The 24,138-nt window shown below is 38.1% G+C and overlaps 1 protein-coding gene across 3 annotated transcripts in view; it reads left to right on the top strand.

Annotated features, from left to right (window-relative positions):
• The window catches only part of RPRD1A (regulation of nuclear pre-mRNA domain containing 1A), a 43,931-nt gene that overhangs the window by 7,685 nt on the left and 12,108 nt on the right, over positions 1–24,138 (top strand). Inside the window, exons 2-7 of one of the 3 annotated variants that reach the window (XM_069853409.1) lie at positions 3,848–3,977; positions 4,683–4,789; positions 4,868–4,962; positions 5,944–6,070; positions 6,174–6,349; positions 9,424–9,902. In XM_069853409.1, the coding sequence (XP_069709510.1) occupies positions 3,848–3,977; positions 4,683–4,789; positions 4,868–4,962; positions 5,944–6,070; positions 6,174–6,349; positions 9,424–9,462 (674 nt within the window). In that variant the 3' untranslated portion in view covers positions 9,463–9,902. Of the gene's footprint in view, positions 1–3,847; positions 3,978–4,682; positions 4,790–4,867; positions 4,963–5,943; positions 6,071–6,173; positions 6,350–9,423; positions 9,903–24,138 lie in introns of those variants that run through there. The other 2 variants (XM_069853410.1, XM_069853408.1) reach the window with 2 other exon arrangements.

The raw sequence follows: 24,138 nt of genomic DNA, 5'->3' as shown, positions 1-24,138 counted from the left end.
CCCAGTTACTCTCATTGTGGATGCTTTTGAAAGTAAACTTCAGAATGCGGGTCTTGTATCAGCCAGCACTGTTGATGTGTTAAAATACTTCACAAGCCAGCACTTCAGGATGCTGCTTGGTGACTGCTTTCATGTGTGCTTTCTTAGCAGATTTGCGCTTGCAGACTGTAGTCTTAGTGAACCAGAGATAGCGTGCGCTAGCAACTTCTAACTGTAAGCTCTGGCAGCATGTGCCTTTCAGTTCCTTCTTTAAGCAAAGATCATACCTTTTTTTTTTTATCATTTTCTTCTGCTAGTAAGAGTGCTTTTGCCAAGCAAAAGCCTTGCCTTGCCTTCAGAACACTTTTTAAATAGTCTAACTGTTCTTTGATCTGTTTTCATGTTCTGCGGTATATCAAAGCCCAGGGCTGAAGAGTTACTGTCACTGCTAACTGAAGAGAGATATTTTCAACAGTTTTTGGGGGGGGTTCTTTGTTTGTTTTTTTGGGGGGAGGGGAGGTTGTTTGTTTTTTGGGTTTTTGTTGTATTTTTTTTTTTCTATCAAAGGTCTGTCTTGTCTGGAATTAAATTTTGTATTTCAGACATCAGTAGTAAATTTACTAGTTATGGACAGTATTTAACTCTTGAACATTGGGAAGAATCATAGAATCATAGAATAACCAGGTTGGAAGAGACCCACCAGATCATCGAGTCCAACCATTCAAGTGAAAGGGAAGTGAAAGGGAACACTTCTTGAGAGTAGTTATAATTATAAAATGGTTTGAGTTGGGAGGGACCTTAAAGATCATCTAGTTCCAACCTCTCTGCCATGGACAGGGACACCTTCCACTGAACCACATTGTTCAATGCCTCCTCCAGTCTGGCCTTGAACACTTTCAAGGAGGGAGCATCCACAACTTCTCTGGACAGTCAGTTCTAGTGCCTCACCACTTTCAAGGTGAAGAATTTCTTACGTGTATCTAATCTAAATCTATCCACTTTCAGTTTAAAACCATTACCCCTTGTCCTGTCGCTACGTGCCTGTGTAGAAAGTCCCTCTGCAGTGTTCCTGTAGGACCCCTTTTTAGCTTTGGAATTTTGAGCAGAGCATTCTTAGAGCAAAGGAATTAAATTTTACTTGACAATATTCCTTGTGAACGTAAGGGTACAATACTAGTTGAATTTGTAACCAAAGTTACAGATAGCCTAATGGTGTTTGAGGATTTTTGTTCTTAAAATGTAACTTTATTTTTGTTGTATTGTAGTAGGAAGCTGAAAGGGTAATGCTAGAGGTAATTAACTTGAATGTGACTTTGGAAAAAGCATGCTAAAATTCAAACACAGTATATTGATCTGTTTACTATAGTGAATGGATAAAGACTAGGCTTTGTGAGGATGAGCATCACCTGACTTCATAGCACTGAATGCATCTCTGGTCTTTGCCAGCTCAGTTGATTTGGTTACTCGTTGGAAACAAGGAAGCTGAGGTCTGTCACAAATGACTTAAGTCACTGAGGATTAAAACATGACTTTTTTTTTGCCTGTGAAATGGAAGGACAAGGACCTATCCTGCATGCAGTTCAGAGGTGTAGTATGGGCAACAGTCTGCCTCATTAGATTTTTAGTCCTAATTCTGGGCTTGTTTAAGAAATGAGGGGGTGAGGGCGGCAGGGTCAGCTTGGGCAAATGCTAGTTAATTTTGGTGCATGCATGAGATAAGACATGTTCTTTGAGATTCTCTCTTTGAATGCTTAAATTTTTCTATGTGTCAGAAGTTTGATTTACCTGAAATTTAGGTAGGAAGTATGTTTCTATGATTGTCAGTCAGTTTTTGGTATAGAAACTAAGTAGCATAAGTTTATAAAATCAACATTTTGGTTTAACCAGTTTTTGGCCCAAACAGATTAATTTCCTGGGTGTTTGCATATAGTGGTATACCTGTCTTGAGCATACGTTTAGTAGATCCACCTTGTATCCAGCACTTCCAAACAAATTCTTTTTTGCCACTTTTTAGCTTGGCTTGATTTTAAGAGATAGGTGCATTTTTACTTCTAATGCAGGATTTTTTTTTTTCCCACTTAATCCATAACTTTCTTAACTTGTTGATATGTCTGTCCAGGAGGATGGAAAAAATTCAGTACTACAAGGAGAAATTCTTCAGAGGAGTCTTTGTCTAGTGGAAAAATTATTCTCAAAAACATTTCCTTAGAGTGGAAGCATTTCTGTTTGGATGCGAGAGCGGTGGTTCTGCATGTTTGAGAATTTGGAGTGGAAATTAACAAAATCAACTCATATTGGAAAAATAGCACATGTTTTAGGAAAACTTAGATTCGCTTTACCACAATGCTGCTTTGCTTGACAGGACAGAAAAAAAAAACCCCAACCAAACCTTATCTTTCAAGAGAAACCTCTTTGTAAAGTCAGAGTATAATCATAGAATAGTTAGGATTGGAACGGACCTTAAAGATCATCTAATTCCAGTCCCCCTGCCATGGGCAGGGACTTCCCACTAGATCAGGCTGCCCAAGGCCCCATCCAACCTGGCCTTGAACACCTCCAAGGATGGGGCATCCACAATTTCCCTTGGCAACCTCTTCCAGTGTCTCACTACTCTCATAGTGAAGAAATTCTTCCTTATGTCTAGTCTAAATCTGCCCTTCTCCAGTTTATACCCACTCCCTCTCATCATGTCACCGCAAACCTTTATGAGTAGTCCCTCTCAAGCTTTCTTGTAGGCTCCTTTCAGGTACTGTAAGGTCACTATAAGACCTTCTCAAAGCCTTCTCTTCTCTGGGCTGAACAAGCCCAACGCTCTGAGCCTGTCCTCATATGGGAAGGTGCTCCAGCCCTCTGATCCACTTCGTAGCCCTCCTCTGGGCCCCTTCTTATGTTGAGGATTGCAGAACTGGACACAGTACTCCAGATGAGGTCTCATAAGAGAGCAATAGAGGGGCAGAATCACTTTCCTTGACCTGCTGGACATGCTTCTTTTGATGCAGCCCGGAATACAGTTGGCCTTCTGGGCTGCGAGCGCACACTGCTGGCTCATGTTGAGCTTCTCATCGACCAGCACCCCCAAGTCCTTCTCTGTAGAGCTGCTCTCAATCATGTGATCCCCCATCCTGTATTGAAACGCAAGATTCACCAACCCAGGTGTAGGTCCTTGCACTTGGCCCTGTTGAACCTCATGAGGTTCCCACAGGCCCACTTCTCCAGCTTGTCCAGGTCCGTCTGGATGACATCCCGTCCTTCCAGTGTGGCATCTGCCCCACTCAGCTTGGTGTCATCTGCAAACTTGCTAAGGGTGCACTCAATCTCGCTGTCAGTATCATTGATGAAGATATTAAACAGCACCGGTCCCAGTATGGACCCCTGAGGGACACCACTTTTCATGGATCTCCATCCGGACTTTGAACCGTTGACTGCTACTCTCTGAATATGACCATCCCACCAGTTTCTTATCCACCATACCATCCACCGATCAAATCCATATCTCTCCAGAGAGGAGGATGTTGTGGGGGACAGTCTCAAAACGCTTTACAGAAGTCTAGATAGATCACATCTGTTGGTTTACCCATGTTATAGATCATAAATGAAGATACCTGAGTAGGTGCACTTAGAAAATGTTCATGGGAATGGGGTAAAGTGCTTAAGGTGTTTGGAGAAAAGATAGACAACAGCAGCCTGAAAGTGATTTTTTGGAAGTGTTTTCTTGATCTTACAGCTGCAAACGTGTGGGTGTTTTTAACCCTTAGGAGATGAGGGAGGAGAGTGTCACGGTGATATGTTTAAATATAAGTGTGGATAGATAGATATTAGTTGGAGGAAGTTTAATTTCTAATTATTGTTGTTTATCGCTTTTCATTAGCAAAACCAAACAGGAAGCTGACATTCCTGTATTTGGCCAATGATGTCATACAGAACAGCAAAAGGAAAGGACCAGAATTTACAAAAGACTTCGCTCCAGTAATAGTGGAGGCTTTTAAGCATGTTTCAAGGTACAGTAAACTGTTACGTACAGTGTCTTTTATTATACTGTATTCGAGGGGGATTTTTAGACATCTTCAGTTCATCTCTTCTGACCCAGCTAATCCTTGTGTACTGTTTCTGTACGTGGAGTCTTGCTAAATTGATTCAAAATTCTTTTGATCTTGGATAGTTGTAATGCTGTTAGATGAAGTTATGTAGTAAATTCATCGACATTCAGTCCCTTTTGCCTTAGAAAGCTGTTAGCTGTGCCTTAAATTAAGACTTGCTTTCAGTCTGCATTAAATGCTACAATAGATATGATTCATCTCCATTGTTACATGATACGTTTTTTTTCCCAGCAGCCATTTGTCTTGGTGCGTGAGGTTGCTAGAGTCTTGATACAGAATTATTGTCAGATGGCACACAGCTGTTGAAGCAGCAGAAACCTATGTGCAGTGTTTGCGTAATAGGGTTACAGGCTACAGATGTATGGAATGAACAAGCAGACAGAGGGAACTGGGCATTGGCCACTCTTTAATGCGCTTGCTAAGATATCTTGAAACTGGTGTTTGCTTCCTTTTCTTTAAAATGTGATTTTGTTATTTTCTGAAATTATTGGACTTCTGATACTTCGCTAATTGATGAAGTATGACAAGGTCCTTCTGTGAAAGATAATCATATGACACTGCTGTGCTTTTACACTGTGCTGATTTTTTCTTCTTTTCTCATAACAGTGAGTCTGATGAGAGTTGTAAGAAACACCTTGGCCGAGTGCTTTCTATCTGGGAAGAAAGGTCTGTTTATGAAAATGATGTATTAGAACAACTTAGGCAAGCGTTGTGTAAGTATTTCATGTGTGTATGAAGACTCGGTCTCTAGTTTGAAATACTGTTTCTCTGAATCCTCTGTTTTTGTTTAGATGGAGACAGAAAGGGGAGGAAGCGCACATATGAACAGATAAAAGTTGATGAAAATAACTGCTCACCTCGAGGTTCTCCCACTGACCCTCCACAGGTAAAAGCATGTTTGTAAAATTTTATATGTGCCTTTGGTTTGATGCAGAATTTTTCAGTTACCCTTGTTTTTGAATTGTCTCCTTTTTTGTTCTAATGGGTTGCTGTTTCTGAGCAAGGGTGACTACACCTGACGTTTTCCACTACTTCAGATTACAAGTGGAGCTAAGAAGTTGAGCATGCTGTAACTTCAATCAGTTTGACACTAAACCAGAGTGTATAAACTATATATCCAACTTTGTCCACATCAGGATTTCAGCATTAGTAACCAGTGGCACATGTTAGAATAAAATTTTTATCAACTTATCAACAAAATATTTCTCAGTGTTAGAGTTATGGTGGCTGGGAAAAGTTCTTGTTTACCTTGCATTGTTATGGCTTTTATAATTCTTGTGGTATTTTTGTTATAGTACTGCCCTGTCTTGAAAGGCTTTTTATTGTGTCAAGAAATGACTGTCCTCAAATTATCAGTATGTAGTATGTTTCTCTGTAACAGATATCTGGGCTTCTATGAAAATCAGCCCTACCTCCAAAAAAAAGTGCACTGATCTAGTCTGATGTGATAGTGAAGCAAAACGACTAGAAAAATAATTTCAAAACGGTGTAGTAAAATGAAAGGTACTGTTAAATAATCACTACTGTTAAATATAAAAGGTGGTTGGACTCGATGATCTGGTGGGTCTCTTCCAACCTGGTTATTCTATGATTCTATTATAAATAGTCCTATACTAAGAATTGAAATGAAAAATCTATTTTAGGAGGGTGAGCTTTAAAACTAGGAATACTGCAGTGTTTTTCTGAGAATTAATGGCTTGGTTTTGGTTTTCAGTCTGAGACGGTGTAGAATGTTGCTATAATACTGATACCAGAAATGCTTTTAAAATTGCCATCAAATTGATACCATGAGCTTATTGTGAAGTACCATTTTGTACTACGATCTGTTTATTTAAACTAGTTCTTTAATCTTGCATGCTTTTTTCAGACTACAGATCTCATTAGAGCATTACAAGAGCTAGAAAATGCTGCCTCTGGGGATGCAGCAGTTCATCAGAGAATAGCTTCTTTGCCTATAGAGGTCCAAGATGTGTCCCTGTTAGACAGAATAACAGGTGAGGGTTGGGGATCCAGTTACTGAAATTCTGCTTTGATAACTTAACAGTATATAATGAAATCATGCTTTTTTTTTTTTTTTCTTCCTGCTTGCTTTTTTAGACAAGGAATCTGGAGAGCAACTTTCCAAAATGGTAGATGACGCGTGTATGTTGCTGGCGGATTACAATGGCAGGTTGGCAGCTGAAATAGACGATAGAAAACAGCTAACTCGAATGTTGTCGGACTTTCTCCGATGTCAAAAAGAATTCCTTGCAGAGAAAGAACATAAGCTGGAAGTGCGTAATGTTTTGTTTTAGTCCATTCCTCCCTAAAGCTTGTTCTTGCAAATGTTTTTAGTTTGCCTAAACAAATTTTCTCTCCAAAGGTAAATATTTAATCGCCACTGCTAGGTCTTTGCTTCCGGCACATTTTTAGTGAGGCTTTTTTTGGTTCTAGTGTTCTAAATCTGTTAAACCAGCTCAACATTAGGTAATTCTGAAACTGTAATCACTTGAGTGTTTGTCTTTTTGTTTCTTAGCCTATTCAATCTTCATTATTTGTACAGGCTTAGTTTTAGTACTGCAGCTGTAGTCTTATCCTGAATGGAACTAGCTTAATTCTTCAGAGTAAATTTTTTATTATTCTTTTCATTCATTTTTGCAAGACTTACTTATGTATTACATCATTTAGTAATATCTTTTTTTGTGAATAGAATGGTCTTTCTGGTAATTGTAGGTTTGTGAAGCCACTTAAAGGATAAGAATTTAATTACTGGCTTCAGCAGAACTTTTTAACTTGATTCAAGCATGCATTAAACCAAGTAAAATGTAGTTTTGGATTCTGCAGCCTTCTAGCAGAGCTGGTAAGCAGCATTTGTATCACTAGCACCATTAGGACAGGACAGACCACTAATGAAAGAAAGATTCAAAGTGAACAGCTCATTATGAGCAGATGATCCCTCTTCACTATAACCAGTTATCGGTTTTCCTTTCCTGCCGTATGATACCGCCAGGCCTCCTGTTGAACATCACACATATCCTAAATAGGTCCATAATTTCATGTCCCTTGCTTCCCAAATCCCTTGACTCAGCTTTGAGACATAGATTCCAGTGCCACCTTGGGTATTACAGGAGTAGAACTGAACCTACGCCTTCTTGCAAGGGGGGATAGCTGCATAGTTGTGCCCTGTAACTGCAGTGTATACATGTAGTCCTTACTTGGTGCACAGACTGATTGTTCTTCGAGTTTCATATCGTACAGACCTGTCAAGAACACTGTCTTTGTGCTTTTTTTACCCTTTTATAACTTCAAAACTTGAGTTCAGATTTTGTGGTGTCTTTGTTTTGGAAAATGCTATTCACCGTTTGTCTGAAGTGATCATTTGTATCAATTATGTGATTCCTAGACTACTCTTCTTGCCTGACTTCCTTTGCTCTATGCCTCACAGAAAAGCAGTTAATGAAGGTTCTTCCTATCAACTTCACTGTGTTTATCCTGTGTGAAGAATATCAACCAACTTCACGTAAGATAGATGATATGCGCAGTAGTGCTAATTGCAGTATCAACTGATGCTGCTGCACAGTGGAACCTAGAAGATGATTAAAGAACAGGAGCCCTGTTGCCCCAGTTGCGTGCCCTGCTTTCCCTCTATGTGTGTATGTGTGTGTCATGTGTCTGAAGGACAAAATCCTTCAGTACCAGTGTGGGATTGGCCATCTTGAGACACGCTTTTCTGTTGTAGATCATTCCTAGCAATTAGACTCTACATATAGTGTACCACTGGGATAGTGAGTTACACAAAATACAATGACTTAAATTCTTCAGATGGATTTATAAGTCTATAAAAGCCAAAGAGCTCAGTCAATCAAAAATTACAAATGGAGCACTGCTGTGAATATATTTCATTCTTGTTTATTGTTTTCAACAAATGCAAAACCGGTTCTATTTCCCCATATTACTAGATCAAAGAGTTCATGGCTGTAAGAGAAAGGAATTACTTATTCCCAGGCTGTCATGGTCTTCAAAATTGTGTTTCTTGGCTGACTTATTTAAATTGTTAAAGAATCTCATTCTAATGCAGCACACTTCCAGTGTTATATGGGTTTCAGAGGTCTTTCTTCAGAAAGCAGAAGCCAGTTTTCAATATCTGTAGCAGTCTGTTTGAAACAGATGAAGTCCTAGGATGCTGAGGTGTACGGTAAGAATGTTTGTAGGCTGATCAGTGTGGTATAAATGCAGGTTATTGATAAAGAACTATGAGCCAAGATGGTGTCAACCCAAGGTAGTATTAAAGAGCTACGAGCCAAATAATTGTAAGGAACAGGAAGTTTCTAAACTTTGTGTTAAGATGAGTGAAATGACTTTATGCTCACTAGCTGTAGTGCCTTTTAGTTTGTGAAGTGAAGGCTGATAAATATCCTGAAGTTTTGAAATGTAAGGTTAGGATGTCTTCATAATACTGTCTGTAAAGCCAGCTGATGTAATTTCTTTTTTAAATTTTTTTTTTATTAAGAAGCTGGTATCTTCCGATGTAAATCCCAAATACCTGTTGCCAGATGTATTTGTTTTCTGAAGCAAGGACTCTGTTTTTACAGTCTTGGGAAATACCATACCGCTTACTGAGTTTGGCTTCTCATTTGAAATAACACTGGAAAAGTGCCTGTCACTTAATTCTTTGAGAATGTATTTTCTGAACTATCTATCCCTAGGGTTTGCTGCTGAAGTTTGATTTCTGGTGAGATTTAATTTGTTCTTGACAAGCTTGTTTGCTTTGATAAGACTTCTGGCTACTGACATTATTTTTAATATAGCACCCTCTGGGTCGTAACATATCGCGTCTTCATTTCTTTCTGAATTAGTGTCACCCATTTGTGAATATATTGATGAGACCCTACCTTATTGCTTTGTCAACACCCGTATATGGTAAGAAAAAAATGGTTTTATTCTTAGTGGAATCTAGAAACATTACCTACTGTTGAACTGGTTTAACAGTATTAGATTTGAATTCCCAATGAATTCTTGCTAACTTTAAAGTTTAGATGGGAGCTTTAGACCTAAATTTGCAAGTCTTTTATCTTCTGAAGGAAAGTTACAGGTAAGTTAACTTTGAATAACTGATCTTTCCATTAGTACTTTTTAAAAAATAAGTTTCTCTCATAGTTATTTCTAAAGAGAAGGGCATGATTCCCATAAAAATCGAGCTAATGTATGCATTAAATCTTGACAGGAAATTGTGACAGCAAATAAATATCAGTAATATGAGCTATCATGTTTGCATCAAAAGCTAACTGTACTGCTTAGTAGGTGACTCTGCTCTCGGTAAGTATTGTCATGTTTAACTCTTATATTGTTCTCTTTAACATCTGTCTAGCTTCTGTTGCAGGTGGTGGACATGGACCTATCTTCATGATGTCACCATCCATTAGTACACACATCCTGCTAAAAATAAATTTAAGAATAAAAATCTTGTATTGTCTGTTGTTTTTGAAATCTGAAGAGGAGGAATTCTGTAACTACTCCTGCCAAACCTCTGCTATTTTCATCTATATTCTCACAAGCGTTACTGCATTTACTCACGAGGTGAATTTATCTGGTGTTGTTTCTTTTTCTCAAAGATTAAAGCTTTCACATGGTTGTTCTTAAAACTCACAAGTCCTTTCATTCAAAATTTCAAATGCAGAAGTTTGGGTGTCACTTGCATTGAAGCTGCCGTTAGCAAAAAGAAAGAGCTGTGCAAACAAGACTTCTTCAGACTTTTGCTTTTTTAACTTACACTCTAGTTCTTGAGTTTACGTGAACATCAGAAGTGAGAAGTGATGGATAGATGTAGAACTTGTCCTTCACAAGCACAATAAAGAACTTATTTTTTTCATGTGACTCTATCACACATGTAGGTTACATTTTATAATTGCTCTTATGCCCTTGTAGAGGCCCCCTCAAATTTAAGACTGTTTTAAAGAACATTTTCTCTTCACTGTTTAAAGTTTTACTGTAGTATAAATATTATGGTTCAGTGTATAATAGCTGTATCTGTAAACTTGTATAGGATTTATAGGTAGCTGTGATTCTACATATTAGAGAAAATTAATTTTTTTCCTACAGGATTTTTGTAGGAACCCTTTTTGTTCTCACAACTGTAAGGACTAATATGTTTTACTTTTTTTTTCTACTGCTTTGGCTGACTCTTCCTTCTCTGCTTCCTTCTTGTGTCCTCATCCTGCCACCCTGCCTCTCCCCTATTTTTGAGCAGAAATGTTGGTTGATCTATTAGTCTTGCTGAAGGCTGATAAAAAGCTATGTTATACAGGAACAGAAAATTAGATATACATAAATTAACATCTATCTGTGCTCATCTCCTTGTGACAGAGATTGCTCTGTAGACATTCTAGAATTAGTGTGGCCTTAAAAATATAGGGGTTACATGAACGAATGTACTTGATTTTCTGTTTTTTCACATTGCTTTGCTTTTGCCTTTTCCACAGTCTTGCACACCACAAAGTAAATACTCCTACTAAATTTCAAATAAAGGCTTCAATAGCTTAAAATCTTACTAATGCAACCTCAGTGAGTGTGGGCAGGGGATCATTTTGCCTTTTTTTAGAAAAACAAGACAGCCTCCTCACTTTCATTTTGATGTTACTGTAAAACATGGCATTGCTACATTAGAAACTGTGTCATCCAGTATGCACTAGTGTTTATACCAGTGTACCACTTTAAATTAGGGAACATTCTTGTCAGTAAATCCAAATTTTTATGAAGGAAATGCTTCTCTGGGAGGCGAGACATTTTATTGATGATGTTGCTGTTTTGCATTCCTTATTTTCTAGCACTATATAAATAAGTCATATCGTTGTACTCACACTTCTGGTTAGAGTTGTTGGTTGTTTCGTAGCATGTCAAGATTATTACATGTTCAATGTGCTTTTATTTCATGATTGAACTTTATAGCTTAGTATAGCTTGGTTTGTTTTCCTAAAGGGTTTAATTTTGTCATGGGATTTTATGGATAAGCAGCAAGCAAGGCTTTTTTTTTTTTTTTCTGTTCACTTCCAGCTTAATGGTTCCAAATACAGTCGAACATGTTAAGCGAAGAATTTAGGAATGTGGTATAATAGGCCGCTTGTGTTGTGTTTGTTTCTCAGTGGAAGGCTGGGTTGATGCTGTTGTCTGCTAGTTGTCCAGGATGGCTGCCTTGTAATCACAGGGTATAGTGCTTTAATTGGTGGGTTTGTTGTTTTTCTTTAGATTCCTTGTACTTGCCTAGTACATTTTGTATGTCAGCTTCTTTCTTTAAGTGCCAGGTGGACTTCAGGTAACACATTCACATCATGCTTCATACTTCTCAAGTCCTCTTAAAATAATTTGGATGAATTCCTTCATAACCTTTCAGCTGAGCAGCTAAAGTATTTTGCTGACCTTTGGTTGAAGTCGAAGATAGATTTGTAGCATCAATCCTACACTGCTTTTTGTTACAGGGTGGAGTTTGTAGTATAATAGGTGATCTGCCATTCCCTAAACGTGAAAGTGCTGCAGTAACTCCAATTAATCTTGAATTAGAACTGAGTTGTGCTGTATCTGCTGCTAACAGTGCAATGATTACAGAACTGACAGCTGGAAAATATCAGGAGGCAGGCAGTAAGATTCATCCATGCTCATCAGGAATGTTGAAAGAGTATTTCAAATCATCTTATACATACTAGGCAGCAGAAGGTGCCCATGAACTAGTGATACCAAACAGACCCTGTTGTATGGTCTCTTTTGATGTTATGAACCGTTGCATTCATTTCTGTTCAGGGTTGTAGCTACAGAAATTGAAGCTGAGTTGACAGTGAAAGAAGTGTTTGAAATGATCGTAAAGTGTTTCGAGCGCGTGACTGTGGATCTCTATAATAAAAAGGGGAGTAGACCCTTTGTCAGAATTATTCTCTTATGTGCGTCAGTTTCTAGTTACTTCCACTGTTTTTCAGATAAATGTATGTAGCACTCAGCTGTCAGGTGGGAAATGCAGGCTAAGGATCTGCAATGGATGTGTTCTCTTCATTCTACTCTTCCCCATCCCAATCTGTACAAAATGGAACAGAATTCAGAAAGAGGGCTCTCTGCTTAGTGATTTGTGTGGATCAGTTTAAGGTCCTTGCTCATAGATTGGCTTTGAGTTACCATTTGAGATGCTTTGCGTAGTGTAAATGCTGTATTTGAACATAAAGCTGAATTGCACAGTGCAAGTCCTTTAATGAATATTGTCAACTGGTGGGATTTGTGGGGTTTTTTAAGAAAAATAAAAACCCAACCCACCTCCCAAGGCCCCCTCCCCAAACCAAAAAAAAAGAAACGACCACCACCAACAACAAAAATCCTCACCAAACTTCAGTAAGCTCAGTGGTTTCAATTCTCTACCTGAAGATGACTGGAGACAGTTAAGGAACCACTGCAATCCTCATCACTTCTAGAAGTTTTATTAGATGAGAAATTAGAAGAATGTGAGGTGACATTTTAAGTGAGACACCGGTTGTATCTCTTTTCTGCACAGAAGTAGGCTTGCTAATCCGTCTTGTAAATGTAGCCGTTCTTTTGTTTCCATGAGCATTTTTTTTAAGTACCAAAACGTGGCAGTAGATACATTTGTATTGGTTGTGTTATGTAGAAGTAATCTGCTGGACTGGAGTGAGGACAAGCAGCCCATATGTCAAACACAGCAATGCAAAGTCAGTCAAGTGGCCAGTGCATTTTGTTCCTTTGTGCTGTACCCTTCTTATGATAATAATGCTTGTTTGCCCCTTTTCTTACAAAGAAGTTTATAACCTCCCTGTACTTGACTACTAAATATCCCTTTTTTATATTGTAACTTAGTGACTGCAGCTTTACATATACCTCAGGCTATACTTGAAAGAGAATTAGACTTCAGAGCTCTGTATTGTTATTCAGAGCAACAAAACCACTTGAGGGCTCTCACTTTCTAAATTGACTTACCAGATGCTTGAATATAAATCCTAGCTTTTCTAACAGATCAGACAGGTAGTAGGTTGTACTTGGCTCATCCTTGTAAAGTAAGGATAACCTTTTACATCAGTTCATCATGTTTTAAAGCATTGCTTGTCACCTTGAAGGTGCGCTGTTTTTGAAACAGGGTAATAAAAACGTTAAAACTTTAGTATTTACAAGACTACCAATTTTACCCTTGTTTGTGAAGAGTAGGGGTTTTTTTAACCTTCACTCAACAGCTTATCTTTTTATTGGAAAGATTAGGGAAAGAAAAAAGAAAATACAAGATACTGGGTAGTTTAATACCCTTGAGGTACCTTTTGAATTTTTTATTATAAAGGTACCAGGAGAAGCTACTGATCTTATCTAGGACTTGTTGTTCATGAGACTTTTAGGCAGACTATTCCTGGCTGTTGCAAGCCAAAAACGTGATAGTGTTACCCAAAATGAATGGATCTATTTGAGTCATCCTCAGAAGAACAAGTTTTGCAGGTATGTAATGGATTTGGATTTTGTGCAAACAAACATCTGAAAGCATGGGAAATTGAAAGTTAAATAGTCAGTGCTTTATCTAGAACTTCTTAAGGTGAGCTGTAGATTGAAAGTGACTGAGCCTTTCTGCAGATGTTACCTTTGCTTTGAACAGATGTTTGATGGAAGAAAAAAAATCACAACTGGGTGTAAGAAATATTGAACCTGTAGCACCGATTCATGTTGGCATTAGCAATAAAGTGTTTCAAGTTAAGACTATGCCTTTGCTACAGCCCTTAATTTCTCACAGTAATATAGTTGCAGTTTAGACTTAAAAATCTGATGTTTGTGTCTCCAAATTATTAAATTTTAAGGGCATATTTTTTAATCTTTATTGTGAATACAAAATCAGGAGAACTGTGAACCCTACTTGTGTCCCTCCTGCAACTAGAAACTTACCTTTGGAATTGTTGAAGCAACTGTAAACTCTAGAAGCATAAGATGACGCTGGAATGAAAAGCAGCTGTATTGGGGAAAACTAACTGTAAAATCTCACTGCACAGACTAGGCATTGGGCTTTCTCACTTGGGTTGAGAGTTAGAAAGGAAATATTTGTCATCAAGTTTAGAAAAAAAACTGAAGGCTGTGAATGGAAAGGAGGATTGAGGGGAAGGTGGCAGGAAGCTCTGCTGTACAATTTGACTCATGTAAACAAACTGAATAGGTATTTGCTGCTTTAGCTAATGTCTTCTGGTGTTTTTGTTTAACTGAAATAAGCCCAGGTGTATTCAAAGATAATTGTGTTTGACTCAAGCGCTGTGCTCCTTAGTGTTTTCTTTAAATTGTGTCATAATTAAAGCCTGTGTCATTCGACTGATACTCAAAACTTATACTTGGAGAATTTTTCTGCCTTCATTAAGATCTAGAAACTCTATAATAAACTTATTGGTCTTACAAGCTTATGTATGAAGTGAAAAGGAAGCACCACATTCAAGTTACTTTTTACTGTGACCTGTTCATGTAGTTAGAATTTTTGTGGCATTTGCAGTTATGATTTGGCTGACTGGTTGGAAGGGCTTACGAGGAGTGCTTTTAGAAGTCTCTGACAGAAGAAAGAAGAAATGGCTAGAACATAACCTTGCTTTTTCTCTCAGCCTGTCTGAAGCAACACAAAGCAGATTTGATTCTGAGTTACAAACTTTGTTTCCACTTAAAACCAGTGTAGTGTTAGAAAAAGTGATATGTGTAAAATGTGATGTAGGACATAGTAGCGTGCATTTGTGGACATGGCTGATAGCTTTTTGATGAATTTGAGTGTGCACAAGGAACCAGTCTACAAGTGGACAACAACTAGCTGTTTGAGACAGCATTTAAGGAAAATTTGCATTAGGATCCTGGGCAGAGTGCTCATATTTACCTGTGTCCTCAAATATACATTAGGAAAAGAATTCATCTTCTGTAACAGCCTGAGGCAGCAAATATTTTCACACCCTATTAATGAAATGAGAAATTACCTTTTATTATTAGTTGCATTTTAATGACAGTGTAGGGGAAAGTACAGTTCTTACTGGAAGATGTGTTAACTAGCTCAAACTAATTAGTAAGTCTAGGTGGTGTCTATGACAAAAACCTGTTTGCATAACTTAGTTTTAATAATTCTGTTAAATCAAAATTACTTGAGTTCATAGTTATGGTGTTTTAATAAGGCACCAAAACTTCTGTAAATTCATGATGACCTTATGTAGTGGTACTACTAAACTATTCAAGGCTTATTGGGACCATTTCTGACCTCTTGTATGGTCTGCGTGCTCGTTTCAAATAGCTATGGATGATCTGAAAGACACCTTCAGTTTTTCTGTTAATTGCAAATTCTCCATCTAAAGTTCTTAATGGAGGTACAAGTAAGGAGGCAAATGTTAGTCAACAATTAGAGTTCTAACGCGTCATGGTAGGGAGGTTGTCGTGTTTGACTAGTGGCTCTCCAGTGTGCTTTTTTTAAGTAATCTCTGCTTAAGTAGCAGATCATGGAAGTTTGTAACTTAAAGCGCTTTTCAGCTAAGTAAGTGTAGTCAACCTGGGGAATTCTGCTTCAAAAATAAAATCCAGACATTTTGTAAAATTGGCTACATCTGGTTGTTGAAGAGCTCAAAGAGTAGTAGCCTACTTCATGAAGCAGTAAAGCCCCACCTGAGAAAAGATGAAAACTGTTAAGGAAAATAATGCTTTTCTTAGCTGGCCTGTGGCTGAAAAATCCAGTAATTAAAAAAGGTCTGTGTCTTTTTGTTAAAGCACTCAGGTCAAATGCGGTGTCTTGAAGAATGTCTACAGTTGAATTAATACTGGTCTGATTCTGAAAATTAGTCTCCAGGAATAATGATAGCTTTTCTTTCCTTGGAGCAGCCAGTCCGGAAGGCTTACCTCCGTACTGAAATACACAATGTGTATACTCTGAATCAAAATGCTGAGGGAGGAATGGAAGGAAGAGAACTGCAAGGCTTTTACGTGATGCTACAGCTACCTGATAAATGCATTCATTCTGGCTTTGTTTGGAACTGGAAGCTGAAATTCATGTATATGTTTGTAAACGCACTTATTTTTTTCTAGCACCTAATTTCAAAATGGATTGTCTTAAAAGCTGGATTATTTTCTTCATGCACGAATTTCCCTGATTGGGAGAGCTATGGTATAGACGTCTGCAGGGGGGACAGTTTGAATTAAAACATGATTGAGGACAATGTGAAAACACTAGCACTCAATACCGACAGCCTTTTGAAGCTGTGTGCTTTAATAATTCTGGAGGATGTATTGGAAAAGTAAGAGCAATTAGGAGAGGTACTTCAGCAGTGGTGAGGAAACTGTATTCCACATCTGTTGTGCTTGCTGAGAATTAGTTTCTTAGCTGTGGAAAGGGAGAAATGGAGGTTCTTTGTCACAGGAGTGCTCACCATCACACGGTAGGGGTGTGAAGTGGTCCTTAATACATCCCTTAAAATTTAATTCTAGACTGAAGGAATGGCCAGAGTATAATATGTTTATATCTGCATTCAGCCTGAAACAGTTGTGATGGTTCAGTTCTGCCAAAAGTAAAAATACTGGATTAGTCTACTTTGAAGATAAAGTTTTTCCACTGCCAAAATCTGGAATGCTGTGGACTAAAACTGATGGAAATACAGAGAAACAGAAAGCAGGGAAACAACTCAAGATGATGTATAAATCTTGTAAATGAACTCTATATTGTCTTTGAATTTTATTCTGCTAACATAGAATGAAAATATATCTCAGGGATAAAAAGTGCATTAAGTTGACTTGATTAGAGAGAGTAGAACATTTTTTTAACATGTGCCACCTGCTGCTGGTGGTGATTGGCGGAACAGGGGAGAGAGAATTGCTATTATAGAAGGCTTATAGGTACTGTGCTAGTCTGATTTCTCGTGAGACTTGACTATTGCAGTCATGCCGCCAGTCTATCAATTATTTTTTCCCTTGACAGAGAAACACTCTTTAAAATAATTCAGTTCCTTAAAAGTCTGATAAAATCAGTTTTGTGAATAAGTGTCTAGAAGGGAGGCCCAAAGGAAGGCTTCAGTAATTGTTCTGCTCTCAAGTCTACTATCTGCTCAACCCGTGTAGCAGAGAACTGGCCATGGCTGCTGCAGCTTTTTGCCAAAACAGTAGCTGGCCAGTGTAGAAGATGTCAGGGGATACCGGGATGGGAAGGGGAGAGCTGGAGGGGGCATGCTGGGTCGGAGTTAAGTGTTGGATGGAGAATTGGGATAATTGGGGGATGGAGTTAGGACATTTAGCTGGTCCTTTAGAGGAATCAGATAGCATTTACATTCACTGAACATCCTTTTACCACTGTTCTGCCACATCTTTAAGAAATTATACTCTTGCATGCGATAACAGGATAAAAACAGTATTTCTCTGAAAGTATTAGTCTGAAGAGCCAGTGTTTTGAGCTGCCCTCTCCAACATCAGTAGCTGCTTTATTTTCTTACCTGATTCACTGTTAGAGTGCATTCTTATTTGTTTTTCAAGCAAACACCTTTTTGTTTAATTTTCTTCATATGTGAAACTGACGTCACAAAAGGTTCTAAATTCTCTGTGGCTTTGTAATTTAGAAATAGATTATGAATTCAAATTGACTGCCCCCCCTTTTGCACAGTTATCAAATAAAGTACGCTGCTACATCAAGAAAATGAAGAAAAATCTGCCATCATAACTTTTTCGAATTGGAGAAGAGCTTCATAATTTGAAATGGGATGGTGCATATTTAAATGTGAATGTTTGGAACAGTTTGTCTAAGTGTCAAAAAGATGTGTTAGTTATTTGATTTTCCACATTGTTACACTACCAATTTAAAAAAAGCCAAACACTATTTTGATCCAGTAAGAATGTATTTTTGAGGTGCATAGGCAAGACAGGAGTGTGCTGTGACTTCTTGGGCAGAAAATTTGATGAACGTAGAAGACACATTATACATCTAAGAACTTAGAGGAGATAAATTACTGTTAACAGCATTATCTGGCTGCAACCTTGTCTCCCTGAATCAGACTGGTTTCTCGGTGCAAAAGAGACCAGTTCTCTCTCCATACATGGGTTTGTTCGCCATAAAGTACACATAATTTCTAAGTGGGGGTAAAGGAGGAATCTGAGAAGGAGGAAGAATGCCACATGCGTTTTAGAATAATTAGGGAAGTTACGTAGATTTGCACCAGAGGGCTGGAATATTGATCAGGTTTTTTTGTAATTTAGCACAAGTCTTGAAGCATTTGAAGCTATTCTGTGATTTGTTGATTTGAATGTAGGCCAGTGTTAACTGATAGGTAGAAATCACTAAGATTAAGCCTTTGATAAGCCTGCAAGTAAAAGGTTTCCCTTTGTTGTTTTGGGTTTGTTTGTTTGTTTTTCCCTCCTACCCATGCACCCCAACCGGACTTTTGTATGCTGTTCCATCTTTGAGGACCTATAAAGCAGATTTGGAGATTCGGTTTTGCAGTTAGCACATGCAATGGTTTTAAAGCTCTGCTGCATGCAGAATATGAATGTAGGAAATGTGTAGTGGCTGCATTGTTAGTTATTACATTGTAAGAGTGAGAGAGTCAAGTTTTGAAGACACAGAACTGAAAGTTGGAGATAAGCATTTGATCTTTGAGTTCCACCATTGAAAAGATTTTTGTTTTAAGTCACTTCTGAAAATAGCACAGTGATAACCTGTCATAAATAGCAATAAGATGATGGGAAGAAGGCTGGAGAACCAAGAGTTACATCTGACTGTGGTCCTAGAGGTCAAGTAGATACTTAACATCGCTCTAGTTCCTGAGGTGTTAGGTTCTCATTGCCTCTTTCCATTCCTGATTATTTCATCTTGTCCTTTGTTTGTCTTAAATCAGTGGCATTCAGATAAGGTTAATTTTACTTTGGCCTATTCATCAGAGAGCAAAGGAGGTAGAGGGACAATATTGCTTGTTTGTTGCAGCGTTGTGCTTTTAAATAAGTTCTTGGATTTTGTGTGGACCACTGAGCCACTTGTAACTTCTTTAAAAAACAAGCCTTAGCTGCCCTGATCTCAGTAAATGTGACACCTTTGATCATGAAGATGGTAGAAGGCAGAAGACTGAGCAGATGGTATAACTCCTCCAAGTCTTGGCAGTGTTTCAAGCACACAACATTTTCATGTAATTTATTTCTAGGTTGCTAGTAGCTACCAGAGTAGAAGGAATGATTCTGCAAGGGCAGGGGAGAGGAAATCAGTCATTTCCTGCATCACGTCCTAATTCACTATTTGTTATCTGACCCACTGCTTTGTTTCTTCTTTTCTGCACTGTCACTTAAGCCGCTTTTTCTTCAAAGTGTGGTCACTAAGAAAACACTGAGAACATTGCATTTGTATAGAATCACCACTTCCTTTCCCTCTCTCCACCTCATCTTTGCTATCCTGTGTGTCAAGACTCAACAGTAAAGCTGAATCTGAATCTGGTGCTATTTGTTGCCTTAAGAGTTCAGAGTATCAAGGTGAAAATGTGGTTAAATTCTAGTTGTATTCTAGAAACATCATAAAATCTCCTGTTTTCAGCTACCTGTTTTCAGGTGGAGATAATTGACATCCATAAGCCTTAATGAACCATGGTCAAAACATGGTGACTCGTTTGTAAGGTTAGTATATTTGACAGATAAATTAAGTGAGCTATGCCATGATTTTGCCAACTTTATTCTGGAATATTTGGCTTTCCCGATAGTGGTAATGATTTGGCACCCACAAAAAATCAGAAGTTTTGTAAAAGTGATACTTGCTTGGTAGCTTCCAGCCATATTGTTTCAGTCTTTCACTCATCTGTGATTCTATAATAATAACCAATGTAAGTGAGAGCATGGGCACCAGTAAATTATGTTTTCATCTTTCCCTTTTTTCTGCCATCTGCCTTAGGAAAACTTATTTTGCTGCTGGTTGTGATTTTTGGTGCTGTTTTTTAAACCAGCGGTATGTTAGTAGCTTTAGTTTTAAACAGTTTAGATCTAGAAGCTGTACCACAGTCATTAATATTGCGTACACTGACTCTTTAGCAAAACAATTTAACATGCCATCTTAAAAAATAGGCATTTTTTATGCTTGCTGTCACTGGTCATGTAGCAAATTGAATGCTATTTCCAGAGGAAATGGCAGAGAAAAAAACATCATTTGGCATAGGTTGATGCTAGATGCAACCTCTGCAGAGAGAATTAAATTCTCTGTGTATACCTACTAATTTGCTCTTTTGGCCATTACACCATTACTGTGCTTAGCTATGCCTGTATCTAAAGATGTAGGAGTGGAAAGTCCCTATTTATAATATTATCTGTGGAAGAAAATAGGTATTCTTGCTCAGCAATGTTACCACAAAGCCTTTTTACTGATAAGGCTGAAAGATTATGGAACAAAGCACAGTGTTGCGGGTGCAAACCCGAAGCAAAAACTACAGTCACTACACATTGCTTTGGTGCTGATGAACCTGCATGAACTTTTTCCTACAACATGTTCCTCTCAATAATTCCTGATTTTCTGGATTGCTTGTTGTGCCATAGTGGTGTCTTAGAACAAAGGCAGCAGCAAGAAATTTTATGTGACTAGGCTATTCCCCAGAAACCACTACTCCTTTGACTTCCTGGGTAAATTCTCATCTGTAATTCATCTGGATTGTCAGTGCATTCTATTGGTGCAATGTCTGTAAGAGAAAGTCATCCCAATACCATTGAAAATGTAATGGGCTGTTCCTTCTGCAGCGCTTTTCTACCAGTGTTCTCAGCGTTCCTAGAAGGAAGCACCTTGAGGCTTCTTTTGTATTACCTTCTGGCTGATTAGTGTCTTCAGCCTTACGTGAAGAGAAGAAGACAGGCCAATTTTGTGGGACATCAAGGTTTTCCTTCATTGCCAACCCACTCTCCATTAGAGCTGTTGCACTTAGTGCTAACCTTTGAGTCCTAGAGGGGTGCTGCTTTATTATTAGGCTTTATTACAAGTGTTACTAAGATTGGACTCAAAAGGGTCATGCTACTGCTTTCAAGCCAAGTAGCTGAAAATTGTTTTGATGTCTGTGCAAAACATAAAATAATTGTTAGTTGGGGTTTTTTTGTCAGATCTAGTGGTTCAAGATAGAGAAGCTTCGTGTCACTGTGCTGAGTAGGAGCATCTTATTTATTCCCTTTGTGTCCTCTGCTCACTGTGTATGCATGTACAGTTTGGCAAATATACTAGTGCCAAACCTTTGAAGCCATGCTGGATAACAGACACTGTAGTCAGTTGAAAATTAATGTTCTTTCCATGCAACATGATCAGAAAAACTGTACACACTCAATAGCAGTTCTAGGTTTTAGCTTTATGCTTCTGTTAAACAGTAAGCAGTAATTCTTGGGCCTCTGAGGGTAATACTATATGTGGGGTATGGAATAAACTTGATCACTTAAACTTCATTTTGGAGTTACTTGTAAGTATTCATTGTCTTCTAGTGTCTTAATAGTTAGGTAATAACTAAAAGAGCAAGGGAGTTTACAGAAGGTACTCTTAAAAACACCAGAAGTAATAAAGACTGAGATGTATATTCTTCAACTATCTTCAGTTGTAAAATGCTGAGCACAGCCTCCAGATTTGTATCTTTCAATGTACTTGAATAAGGCCTGGTGTTTAAATATGTATTTGTTAATTTAAGAAAATATAATTGTGTTCTGTGATTTAAGATTTAGAGCAGATTTATTTTCTGCATGTGAGCCAAAGCCCAAGTTTCAGTAGGAGAAAATGCCTGGGAAATACTGAATTTTGTTAAGAAATTCAATAAAATCAATTAAACCCCCTCCGGCTGTGCCATGGGAGGTTCAAGTTGGATGTTAGGAAAATTTCTTCCTTGGAAAGTTTATCAGGCACTGGAACAGGCTGCCCCGGGAAGTGGTTGAGTGACCATCCCTGGAGGTATTTAGAAGACAGGTGGATGAAGTGCTTAGTGGACAAGTACAGTTGGGCCTGATCATCTCAAAGGTCTTCTCCAACCTAGTGATTCTATGAAATAGAAAGCTATTGGTGAAAAAGATAAGTGCACAGATGAACTGTTTTGAGGGACAGCGGGTAGTCTCTCCATACTGCAGTGGGAGTGAGTGATACTGTACAGTTCTGACAATTCGGCGAGGTTCGAACTTTCATTAAAGCAATTTCTGCAGGAGACTTTTTCAGGTCATATGTGTATTTAAGAATACTTTTTCTTCCAATATTTCAGTACTTAGCATGCTTTTATGCTACATCACACAGCTTTTGCCATGTTGCACAATGAACTTTTTCTGCCAAAGTTCAGTTGATCCTGAGACATGACGGAATATGCCCTACACACTTTCAGATTTCAACCTACATATGAATGACTGTGGGGGAGGATTTTTTTTCTGGTTTTACTTGGCTCCATTTTCTTGACTATTCTTAATAAGGTAGCTGCAAGCAAGTCACTTTCCCTGTACAGTAGCAAAAAGGCCATCAATCTCATAGCAGGCTGGAAACGCATACCCGCAGGACATATTTTACTGTTCTTCATAAACACTTGCCCTGCCCTGCAACTGATAGGTCCAGCAGACCAGAAGTCTTAAAGCATGTCCTGGCAAGTGGGCTTTGCTGTGCCAGTCAGTCAGTCCAGCTCTTACCTAAATTTCAACTGCAGATTCAGATCTGCTGGGTTTTATTTCATTGATGGAATCCTGGTCGTAAGATGCTAAGCATCAGTTATTTTCATTTTTTCTTTCAAACTTCATATTTATGAGAGATCTGGAAGCATAGACTTATGAACAGACAGTTCATAAGTTTTTAACAGTTTACTGAACAAGTGGGAAAGAGATGGACGAGTATTTTAAGTTCTTAAATTGCCCTGTAATCCACGTATATTCAATTTGTATTTAATTCAGTTTGCCGCAATGGTGAGCCCTTTTCTGCAGCAGGAGTACAGTCTCCATTGCTACTTCAGGTCTTGTTTTCTCAGGGAAGTTAAAACAGCTCACCAGCAGAATAAGACAGAATTATTTTGCAATTTGGACATCAAATCTGATAAACCCAGTGTATTTCCTTGGTTTCCTGAGTAAAAGCAACATGTTAAAAGGTTTTAGGTTTTTACTTTAGTCTGTACAAATGGAGACAGAGCCTGAGTTTTTCTCTAATTCAAATTTATGAGAGTGAAGTTTGTATGAATGACAGAAATTTGGAGGATCTGTCACAGAAAGAAATCCAAAGTAATGTAACTGGTGAAAATGTACCTAAGTGACTTGCATACTGACATGCAAGAATCACATGGCAAAACAGGGGATTTCAGTGATTTACTGCTTCATATAATTCCATTTTTTTTTTTCAAAACTAGAACACCAATTAAGTAGTTTAGGAAATACCATAAAGGAACTGATGAAGAAGAGTAACTGTTACTCTGTATTTTATTAGTGAATACTGAATAGTCATGAGTCTCAGACATTAAGATCTTTATCAGGAATATCTGAAATGCTGTGCTTTGCAAACAATGATTCTTCCTTGTGTTCTCCTCCATTCCAAAATGACATCTTTATTAAAAATCGGATGAAAAGTTAAATAATGAAAGGATTTTTTAGATTATTTACATTTTTCCTTCATAACGTGTCTAATGAAATACTCCTGATTTCATTTGTAAATACCTTATTAATAAATTACTTTAAAACATTTTATTTGCTACTTTCTCCTGATGACCTGATCTTCCAAGGTCATTTCATCCCCAGCTGTATAGAAACACCTACCTATGAAACAGAAGATACAAGAGGTAGTCTTACAGATTCTATATAAGCCTGGATAATTCTAAAGACCTTTTTAATAAAATGCAGGTGGCTGGAATGGAGGAAAGATGCTTTAAAAAGCTAGGACATTTTAGGTAGCAATGATTGCTAACCTCTGATCCATGTTTTCTTGTATCAGTAGATCACAGAATGATGTGCATTAGTGGGGTTATTGCAAGCTGTAGGCTTTTGGGATGAAAATAGTTCATAATGGGAAAGAGAACTTTAGGAAAAACCCTGTTCTTTCTATGTTCTCTTTAATGCTGTTTCCTTCTTCTGTGTTCTGCTTTTTCTCAAGACTTTTTCTTCTCTGGTTGCTCATAATTTCTGCCCTGAC

This window comes from Phaenicophaeus curvirostris, chromosome 3 (assembly GCF_032191515.1).
Source record: "Phaenicophaeus curvirostris isolate KB17595 chromosome 3, BPBGC_Pcur_1.0, whole genome shotgun sequence".
NCBI lineage: Eukaryota > Metazoa > Chordata > Aves > Cuculiformes > Cuculidae > Phaenicophaeus > Phaenicophaeus curvirostris.
The sequence above is the reverse complement of the archived record's forward strand: the minus strand, read 5'-3'. Positions and strand labels throughout refer to the sequence as shown.